At 34.9% G+C, this 11,448-nt stretch overlaps 1 protein-coding gene across 1 annotated transcript in view; it reads left to right on the top strand.

Moving 5' to 3' along the window:
* The window catches only part of LOC104084076 (protein diaphanous homolog 2-like), a gene marked incomplete at both ends in the record, with an annotated part of 50,265 nt that overhangs the window by 21,382 nt on the left and 17,435 nt on the right, over window positions 1-11,448 (top strand). Inside the window, 3 exons of the mRNA XM_009587791.1 lie at window positions 508-711; window positions 4,237-4,338; window positions 5,791-5,885. Of these exons, the coding sequence (XP_009586086.1) occupies window positions 508-711; window positions 4,237-4,338; window positions 5,791-5,885 (401 nt within the window). The remainder of the gene's footprint in view (window positions 1-507; window positions 712-4,236; window positions 4,339-5,790; window positions 5,886-11,448) is intronic.

The following is an 11,448-nucleotide window of genomic DNA, read 5'->3' as shown; positions in this document are numbered from 1 at the left end:
TTCCCTCTCCTGTCTGCTTGAGGAAAATGATAAAGAAAAGTAAACTCAACCAAAACATTCTATAGGTGTAATCGGTGTGAGATAATTATGCATTAGTGGTTATTTTGTCATTTTGATGACTGTTAATTGTTTTTTAAAAAAATGCTTGCTTCTTTCTTTTTTCCTTCTTCCCAGCTGAGTGGGGAAATAGTTTTAAACAACCAAGAGTGTCCTTTTCTTAATTTCTTCAAAACAAAAAATTCACACATGTATGTGTGCCTCTTGTGTGTATGTGTACAATATGTATTCCAGATAAGTCCAAATATTAATCTACATAAATTTGTGTGAAAAGGGATTAACTTTCAAGATGAAAAACAGAGATGCAGGGTAGGGGATTTAAAAATGCTTTGCATCGACACAACAGAAGTGCATTAGCATTGTCAGTTATCACAGACATGGTGATCTGAAATATGAGAGGACAACCTGACAGGCCCCTTTCAGTCTGAACTCTACTCTGCTGGTACGCAGGCTTGTTTTATGTGGTGACAAAATACTTGGGCTTCTGGACTCTTTTACTGAGAACTTGTGAAGGAGATATTCGTCACTTTTGCAAAGAGTACCTGGACAGTCTTAACTACTTATTGGAGGATTCTGCCATCATTCCAGGGCTGTTAATGCAGTGGAGGACTGACATAAACTTGATTAGTGAGTATGTTCTGGGAAGTGAAACAGGTGAGCCACGAATTTGGAAGGCTGAATTTGGATCAAGCCTGGTTTAAAGTGGGAAAAAGCTAGTCATGTGTTCTGAAACAAGAGAGGCAAACTTAAGCAGGGTACTCAGAAGTGGGTGGCTAGCTCAGCAGGGATTTGGGTGGGAGGTGGATCCTGTGGAATAAAGCTTCAGACTTGGAGATCTGACCTGTTTCTTTCAGTGTTCTATTGCTTAACCAGTTGTGGTCAGAAAGTAAGGAAATTTCCCCTCTGCTACACCTTTTTTTCTAAAATATCGCCATCTTTGTTATGGAAACCTGGGTATGACTGTCACTAGCTCTAGCTACTGTCTGTAAGACTTGTCGGTTTGAAAACAAGCTTATTTTGAATGAAGTTGTAAGCCAGTGCCATTAACAAAGTGCTGTAATGAATAAACACAGCACTAAACTCCAAGATCTATATGAAGTAATACAGATGCTTTAGCTTCCAGATTTATTTGTTTTCATCTTGTTTTTTTGAGCTACCCTGTCTTGACTGCTATAAAATCCTTTTTTCATTTCTCCCTCTGGTTCTGTGGCATCAAACCAAAAAGCGTGTCTCATCTTTAAACAGGCACTTGCAAAGGGAGTACCTGAAAAGGGTTGGGAGGCTGGTCAGCAATAGTATATTGATTCTGAAATTTATCAAGTAGCTTTTTATTTATTAAATTATTTTTTAAAATTCTGTAATCCGTGGTCCTGTCACAGTTGAATTACTGCTAAAATGGACTACGCGATCAGAGGGAGAGTGAGCCACTAACAGAACAGGGGAGGGCATCGCTTTTGATAGCTCTCTCATGCTTAATGTAATCTCAAGCATGGGTCAAACTGTGTTGGAGAAATTCTAGTAATTTAATGTCTCTTTCTGCCTATGAATCTTAGGTTGGTAAGATTGGTGTTGATGCTGGATTGCAACTTTGGTGCAGTCACATAAGCATCTGGTTTGAATATTTTTCCATGTTTTTTTGTGAACTGGCATAAAGCTAACTTAGTCTTTAAAGTCTCATGCTTGAAAAGGTAAGAACCTTTGGAAAGAATATCTTCTCTGGTGTTTTCCAAATGGAAGAATTTTAATCTAACCCAGACATGAAATATTTATAAAATGGATGATTTATAAGTGATGGTGTTACAGCCCTTCAGGCTTAAGCAGGTAAGAGTAGGCATGGTTTGTTACAAAACTTTTGAACGTTTGGTCTTTTGTGTTCTAAATGTGGTTACTCGTTTCACAACTGCTAGAATAGTGCAATCTGGAAACAGGTGAGGAAGAAGAATAATGAAAAGTGGTTGTTTGCCCTGTAAGGGCAGCGGTACTGTTGTGGATTCTGACTCAGCCCATCCTCTGTATGTCTCTTTGTGTAAAATATTGTATGCTTAAAAACTGAAGCCCCAAAACCACTTTTCCTATTTTGATACTGTAACAGCTGAGTAACTTTAATACATGTTTTGAGTTGGGTTCATGTAACACCTTTGCTCTTGAACTCTTGCTCACAAAGGTGTTTCTCTCACTTGCTGTGTCTGATCAGATCTGATCCATGTGCATTACCACTGTAGGAAAAAAGTTACCTTTGTGTGGGGTGACATTTGGTAACAAAAATATTTGTTTCTTCTGTTTTCTTTTGCGACTTCATATTTTTGTTATCTCTGCAGTTTTGCAAGCCACAAGACTGAAATGATTAACACTGGCTTTGCGTGTGTATTGTCTTAGCTGGTTACAGAACAGGTTTTTGTTTAGTGTTCACAACTAATGTGCCAAGTATAGTACTCTGAGCTGATTGTGAGGGAGTGTGTTGTTCAACACTTTAAAGACCCAATCATATATGGAAGTCCAGAGGGTTTAATTCTTAAACAGATGAAGTTTGGAATAGGTCACTCATCTTCTTGAATTATTTCTCACACCTGTCTCAACAGACACAAATCTAGGCTTTCCAATAGCTTCTGTTCATATAAGTGAACTCATAATGTTTATTGCCTTCTCATGGGACAACTAATTTTTAACTCTTGGGTATTTTTTATTTGTTTTTTTGAGTGCCTGGTTTTATTTCCTTGTTTAATTGAGAACAATTAGTGATAAGGGTGTGATTATTTCATGGATTGTCACTTTAGGATTTTAAACAGTAGTTCATTATAGCTAAAGGGTCAGTGCTGGTGGGAATTTTGAGTATTATCTGTGTATGACCAAGTTGATGTGTAGCTGTCCTTTTTCAAATATAAAGCAAGCTGGTCATACTTGTGTAGTTAGGCTTGCAGAATAATGTTGGGGCAAGGGGCGAGCAAGTATTGCATTGTTGTTGAATCGTCTTTTCTGTTTAGCATTTTCTGCTTTAGGCTTTTTAGAGGTAGCTGGGGATGAGAGAACTGTCTTGTACTAGCTTGGTTAATGCTAGTATGAAAATACCCAAGGTAAACTAATTATGCAAGTGGTATAAATCCAGTAGAATTATTTTATGCGAGATGTTTTCCTAGTGGTAAAGTGTATAAGGAGAAAAACAACTGTTTTCTTTGTTATATTTTTTTAAGAGGTTGAAACTGAGGCTTTGGTGTTATTCACACTAAAAATGAACATCTTTTCTTAGGAGATACCTGTAATAAAACCCATGCTGATGAAACTAGTACAGCAAAAAACAATGCTTAGAAGAAAGGTGTATTTAGTCTGCTTAAAACTTCCTCTTTTGACTTTAAAGTTTTTCAGTTACTTTTGAATAACTTAAAATGTTCATTAAGTTTAATTAATGTTAATCACGTTAAGTTTCTATTCCTTCAGTGCCAAATATGTTATGTGATATTTAAAAGGAAATAAGTCTTTGTTAATGGGTTTACTTAATTAATACTTAAGAAAATTCTGTAAAAATTAAGTATGTTAAATTATGCAAAAAATCAGCATATATTTTAAATATTTCAATCCCATGTTACTTAGTATATAATTTTAAGTACTGAATATAAGGCTAGTGATGCTTGCTAATTAAAACAAAAAAAAAAAAAAAAAGGAATTTAAAATATATGGTGTTTTCTTATTTGGTTTTGCTCTTTACCAGTGACAACATAAATAATTAGTAAAACCTACCTTTATATAGTGTCATAAATCTCAAATGTTTTATCTTACTCGTTTTGGATGAAGAACTTCAAACGGTATTTGAGTTATTAATATTTCAACAGAGGGCACTCACGTGCTTTGAGGTAACACCAAATCACTGTGTTTTTAAAAGTGCTTGGAATGAACTGGAGCTGAAGTTAACAAATTTTGTGGGTTAAAATATATAAATATAATTTGATAGTGCTTGGGAAAATTGGTCATTGTCATATTAACATTTTCATTTCATGTTTCTCCTAATTTTGTACATTTGCTTTGTTTCTTTGGATATTTTAGAGTATGTTGAGGCAGTGGATTCATTTTGTCTTAAGCTGATTCTAATAGATGCATTATTATGGCTTTCTAGCTGAGTTGCTATTAGTCTGTTAGATGTAACTGTTGTAATAATGAATCAGAATTTAATAAATACATTCTTTACAGCTAAAAAGGCAGTAGAAGAATCAGAAGAAAAGAAAATAGCCCAGTCAAAGAAAAGGATTAAAGAATTAAGAATTTTGGATGGAAAAACCGCACAAAACTTATGTAAGTGATGTCAAATGCATTAGGTGAATATCTAATTAGCATGTACACATGCCTGTGCTTAAATGTCTTATTTCTTTTTTGTTTACATGTGCAGTATTCTTTTTCTAAAAACGGGCTAATGTGAACACGAGTCTTAAGTTCAGAAGTGTTTTACATATATATGATTTGAATTCAGTATACAATTTAGGAAAACTTTAAAAAGTAACATGGAAAAATGATGTAGATTTAACTGTTAATGAACTATATTTTTTTGTAACAAAAAGTTGATTCTTTCATTAGTTGCTTTAGACTGGAAGTATGAGGGAAGGCACAGTGTTGGTAGGTTTTTTGTGGGTTGAGGTTGAGAGGCCAGTTCTAACCATACTTTCTGGTCAAAGCAATGGAGAGAGAGAGCTTGAATGGGGGTTAGACTTTTAAAGAGAAAAATACTACAAATAGGTTAACTTAGGTGCAAATACTACTACTATAAATTGTAAGGAAAACAGCCCCACCTATTATTTTTAACATGCTTCTCTCTTCAATCATGGAGGGAAATCAAATCATTGAGAGTAGTAGATTCTTTTATTTGAATTAGAAATACCATAAAATGTCACTTCTTCATCTATGCCCGTGGCAAATGAAGTGTGTAAAAACCAAATCTGTGCATTGTTTATTACCACATCCATGAGCACGTTTTTTTAAGCAGAAAATGCACTATGACACCAGTGATGTAAAACTTCAAGTTTTGAAAATGTGGATGCAAGAAAATAAGCCATAGTAGTTAGGTTGAATATACAGCAGTTTATTAAAATGGTATGCTAATCCATCTGTGTTAGAATACTTTGTAGTTTATTGAATGGGGCTTTGTTAAGACGTTACAAGATCCTGAGATCGAACTGCTTTGAGAACGCTTATCTTTGAAGGGTATACAATATACGTTGTCTCTTGTATAAATTTAGTTACCCTAAAAAGTGGTAGAGGTAGGGTATTGTTTTTTTGTCTTTGCCCAGCTCTTCATTATCCTTTTGATATGGAATTTTTTCTAGAATGTCATGTAAATATCAGTCAACCAATTGTAAATGGAGTACCGCTATTCATACATGATTATGAAAGCAAAAAACAATAGCTGAAGTCTTCTAGTGGTTGAATAAGTCTGTTTAAGTAGTAATGCAGATATGTTGCCATTCATAAAAATAGGACTTTATTGCTAGAGATAAGTAACACTGCTAGGGAACAACTGAGGCTGATTAAACAGTTAAAACTGTTGTCATAGTTTCATTTCTTAGAAGTAAAATTTCTAAGTTGAACTGCAATAGTGTGGCTCATCTACTGTTTGTTTTATATAGAAACCTTTTTCATTGTGAATCATCTTAATTTGGATCAAGATATAATTTTTGAGTTGCTAGAAATTGTTTGCCTTATAATCCATCTTTTTTACCTTTTTGATTCTAATTATTTATTACTGAATTTCAGCAATATTTTTGGGTTCTTTCCGTTTGCCTTATGAAGAAATAAAAAATATAATTTTAGAGGTTGATGAAGAGAAGCTGAGTGAATCCTTGATTCAGGTATGTGAAAATGTCTCTGGTTTTGTTCATAGATTGTTTTCCCACATAAAAATGCTGTAAAGGTATAAGAATTCAAAAGTAAGAATAGTGTAGAGTTTTCTGGATGTCAGCTACAAATGTATCAGCTGTGTTTACAGTTTTGTTTATTTCACTTCTACTTTTGAATATGGTCGATTATAGCAGTAAAACTGTCTTTAACAGACACTGTTAACAAAAGTACTTTTGAATCTCTAACTTTATGGAGTTTCTCTTTCAAAAGGAAATTTCTGATAATTCTAGTTTTTCAGTTTTGAAGGCAAGCATTTACCAGATTTAGGCTAGTGGATAATGAAGTTCCATCAGTCTTCTTGTGGAAACAGCTCTGCTTGTCACTAGGGATAGATGAAACTACCTGAATGTTTCGGGATACTGCTACAACCCAAAAACCATCTGTAAATTAAACCTGCTCTCAAGCTGGTTTGGTCTTATTTTGAGCCCAAAATCTCTCAGCTGGAGAGAAGTATGGAATACATTTTCTTTGCATCCCTCTCTGATTTCCTCACAGTAGGAGGAGAGCAAGTGTGTACACTGCCCCTCATGATCTCTGGGGTGTGACAGAGTGCAAAAGAAAAACATGTAAACTTAAAATGGTATACAAATGTAGCACACCGATGATACTGGTGTTGAATTGGATTATTTTAATATCATACACAAATTGATTCTAGCTAACATACTCAGCCTCTACTTATCCTTTTGTCCTTCCTTGTCTCCTGCTTGCACCCCTGTCCCCCCAAGGCTTTCTAAATTAATTTCTTCCTTTCTTGGACCTGGAAAATGGTTATTCCAGGGACACTGGGCTAAATTGAGTTGCCTGGTCTTTTCACAATTAGTTTTGTATTTCATAACTTCTTCAAATTTTAGCATGAATGTTTTTTAACAAAATTACTATGTTGCAAAACATATAGTGAAAATGGAATTAAATTATTAAATTAAATTTAATTGTCCTTTGTCTGCAGTTTTTCTTGTGTCATCAAGGCCTTCTTACATTTCTGGAGTTTTGTTTTCTTGAGGCTCTAAAGGAAGGGGTGCTGTTTTCTCATAGACCTCAAACTATTGGACTCACAGCAGTACATACAGTTTTATTTTTTCATAGTGTCATATTCTGAGACTTATACCACCTAACCTAATGTTTTGAAAATATAGATTTGTATCCAAAATTCTCATTCATATTTCATTTGGGATAATCCTGGATTTTTTGGGGAGGGGTGGGAGCGTTGCTATGGCATAATGTTTTTTGGAAGTTCCCATTTGATTGGAAACTATTTCCAGTCTGAGTTTATTTGATGTGTTTCACTATGGCATCTTGCTTCAAGCCGTGTCAGCATGAAATTGATTGGTTTTGAGTATGGGCCCTAAAATTAAATACAAAGCATTTCTAATATATATTTACAGTGCTAAAAATACTACCTTTGGCTACTAAGTATGTTGCCTTAGAAAAAGCTTATGTACATGATACGTAGTATTTGGAAATATGAAGTCTTAAGTTTATGTTTATTGATCAGGGTTATCAGATCATTTCATTGAGAAGCCTACAGGATTAGTAAAATAAAAAAATCAACAGGCAGAAAAAAATCCACCTTGAATACCTCAAATGCAAAATAGCTTCATATTGGTATAGTTATCTCTACAACAAATGTAGAGATATCTTGAGACCTGGATTAATAGAAATAGAATGTAATACGCTGAATATAAGGTCATGGTCTTACATGTTGATTGTAAAGTGCTGGAAGCTAATGTTGTAGTGGTTGCTTATCCGTTGGAAATGATTGAGGAGACGTAACAGCGAGTCTGTGCTCAACAGGACAGGTATAGCTACACTGTGGTGCAGCTCTATGTGGAGTAGCTAAGCCCTCACCCAGTCCCGACCACTTGCCCTGGCTACTTGTCAGGGAGGGGGGGCGCAGATTGCCCACCCCTGCCCTCCTTGCAGAATGAGAAACAGAGAAGGCCTTCAAACTGCACAAGCACTGTTCAATAGTAACTAAAACATTGGTATGTCATCAACACCGTTTTGGTCACAAGTCAAAATAGCACCATGTGGGCTGCTATGAAGAAAATTAACTTCATCCCAGCCAGACTCAGTACACCATAAAAAAGGCAAATGTGATTGCAAGGTGTATCAGGTCAAGTATTTCCCATAGAGAGGATAATTATTATGCTTTTGAATAATACACTTCTAAGACCTTACCTAAAATATTCGGTACCTTTCTCAAAAATGAATTTAAAATGGAGAAGCTGAACTTAAAAGCTGCTTAAGATGATTGAGGGATGGAGAAACAGTCTACAGAAGGAAGCTAGAAAAGATTGCCTTGATTAGATTAGCAATATAAATAGCTGAGAGGGGATATGACTGCATAATGACTATATGGGGAGCAGAGTGATGTGCATAAGCATTGAGGAGAAAAATGAAGTTGCATAAGTAAAAGGCAATGTTAGCACCAGAATAAACGTATATGAATTCATTATGAATGCAACTATCTAGAAACTCAGCTGCCTATACTCTTTGAAAAAACTGAGGTTTTGGAGGTTGGTCCATTTCTGAAGGGGATGGTGTGGCAGAGCTGCTTCTAATAGCAGAGAGATTTAGCTGATAACCCAGAAGAGATTCCTTCTGTGTTTCTAAAGGTATTCTTAGAAATGTCTTGGGGTAAATGGGCTGTATTATCTATTTCATTTCAGTCTATTCTAGTTTATTTTTATTTAATCTTCTGACAGAGTTATTAACTAATTTACCAGTTTAAGAGTTTTCAATACTACTGATTGGAAGAATTTTACAAAGCAAAGCTTGCTTTCTTTCATGCTTAGCAAAACTTGTACTTTATAAAAATGCATATGTGGAAACTGCTTTGTTCTAAATATCAAAGTGATGAAAGCCGAATGGATATAGCATAACTGAGCAAGTGCTTTTTCTGTTATGCTGCTCAAGTTCTCATTTCTTGCTGCTTTTCAAACTTACGTTGTAATACTTACTAAAATTAATTGGATTAATCAGTTTGAGTAATGGTAGACTATATACTGTTGTAACTCTTCCGTGAGGAAAACACTCTAGCAAAAATATTCTCAGTTGCCAGTGTGTCTTTGAGATAAGTTCTTGTAAACATACAGTTGTCAAACGTCTTGTTTAGCAGAATTCAGGGCATTGTGACAGTGAGTAGTGAGTGAGAGTTTCAGCCTCTTAAAGTCAGCCTTAGATTTCTACTACTTCTTATGTTTATGTAAACCATTTTTATTTACCGTATTTTTATTTAAACCCACATCATCATGAATACATTATGAAACTCTGTTTCCTAAAGTACTGACAGGGATTTGAGTATGTGATCACTGAATGCTTTAGCTTCATTTTCAGTTATTCAATACAATTACTGAAAGTAAACATATTTAAACATATATATATGGGGGGCTGCAGTGCTAGTAGAGCCAAACTCTCTTTCTTAGAAGCTGAGGGTAAAATGAGTTGATCTGTTAGCTTTAGACCATAAAGGGGTGTGGATGAGGAAAAAGAAATGATCAAGTGTGCTAACAGATTTTGGTGGCTAAAGAAAAAAAGGCAGTTTTAGTAGTAGGTACTTGTATTTCTGCATTGATGGAAAAAATAATGTTTTACAATAAGTTTATTAATGTGTAATGAAATACACATTTGTGACAAATACTGTGAAATTATTGATGACAGCATTTGGTAAATAGTCTACCTAATGAAAATAGGTTTAAAAAAATTGCATTATTTAGTCAGTCTTTGATCTTTACCAGCATTAAACAGTCAACCAAATGAGCAAAAATGTTTTACAGATCTGTAATTTTTTTTTAAGTAGAAATTTGTGGGATATGGTTTTGGGTTAATGGGAAAGGAAGCATGTTTAGGTTTAAACACGAGGCCATAGCTCAATTGTATGACATCCAGGTGAAACTGATGCTTATCTTTGTCAAGTATATTGAACTCTGCTCGCTGAGACACTCAGTAGCTCCTCGGTGTAAGTGTAAAAAATCTTTCTGTAACAGGGACACTTTGTATGAGACTACTTGTCATCTTTATTTTTCTTTATTAAGATGGGTAAATGTTTGATTCTTTCAGCTTGGAGAATTAAGTTAGCTATCACTTGCAAATCTGACAAATTAGACTGCCTTTCTGAAAGTTATACCTTAATTCCTACTTCATCAAGCCTGGCAGAGTGATCAGTAATCAAATTCTCCTAACGATAAGAATATTGCAAGAGTGATGGCAAGATTGGTATGTTCTAAAAATAAGACGTGTACCTCTAATAGTACAGGTTTTCTCCAATTAAGATTTTTATATCTGGAAAAAATATGCTGGTTGCTTTTCTGATTTTAAAAAGTACATAACTTTTTTTCATATCAGTCTTTTTGTGACATAGGCCTAAACAATCATTATCAGTTCTCTGATAGTGTCAGTGTGCATGTCCCTTCTATTTTATTCACATCTTATGGGAACACGTAATGCACCTTTTCTGGTGGGAGAACTGATGTGCTAATAACCTAACCAGAACAGCTTCAAGTTAAAGGAGCATGTTCTGAAATGTTTTACTTCTATGACTAGCGTTGCAGAAAGTATCAAAAGAGTTAATTTTTGTAGCTGTAGCACATTACCTTATCTTCACGAAAATCTGTGTTGTAATTAAAATGCTATAGAATTGCATATTTCATAGAGATATATATATACACACACACAGATACACACATATTTATTGGAAGTAAACCTCTAAACCTGATGGTGGTTCTACCGTTTACTTATGCAAGTTTCAGAGGGTGGCTTCATAAAGTAGGAACTTCTTGTTGAAGAACATGGACTTACCCCTTTTCTCTTTAATACCTCAGGATCCACTGAAGAAAAAATTATTCCTGTGTGAAGGCTTTTTTTTTTTTTCTTAGTTATTTGGTACAGGAGTCATTGCACTGTGGAGTTGGGTGAATCTCATGTTGATTTTTCAAAAGTTATTAATAACAGAAGTGCACTACTACTTTGGCCCCTATATGCATATTAATGTCTATAATCCAGCATACAGAAACAGGTTGCCTGCTTTTACTATGTGATTAGGCAATTACCCCCCAAAAAAATCCCCCTAAGAGCCACAGTGGGAAAGCAGGAGGGATGCTGTGTTCGCCTAAACCTGGAGGTATTTCTGCCCCTCTTCTACAGGTAAGTTTCTCCAACTCAGTCCCTTTGATTTCTTTAGTGGCTAGTGCTTGCTTATAACTCAACGCCCTTTGAAATTCCACAGAATCACACTTGCCTCCCAAGATACTACAGTCCAGTATTCAAAATACTACATCATTTTTGTTTCTTGATTTTTCCTGTCATAAGTCTTTAATATGAACAAAAGTGGTTAGTGGAGATTGGAAATGAAGTAAAGGGCACCTTCTGTGTATGGACAGCCAGAATGTAATCATATCAGTTAATAATATTTTAATTCACTCTGGTTTTTTGGTCTTAAGATTTATGAACCTTTTTGAACAAAAAAGGCCTATTGACTCTTGCCAGCTTGCTTGAATGTAAATGTATACTCTTTTT

This window comes from Fulmarus glacialis, unplaced genomic scaffold (genome assembly GCF_000690835.1).
Source record: "Fulmarus glacialis isolate BGI_N327 unplaced genomic scaffold, ASM69083v1 scaffold5531, whole genome shotgun sequence".
In the NCBI taxonomy this organism is placed as follows: Eukaryota; Metazoa; Chordata; class Aves; order Procellariiformes; family Procellariidae; genus Fulmarus; species Fulmarus glacialis.
The sequence above is the reverse complement of the archived record's forward strand: the minus strand, read 5'-3'. Positions and strand labels throughout refer to the sequence as shown.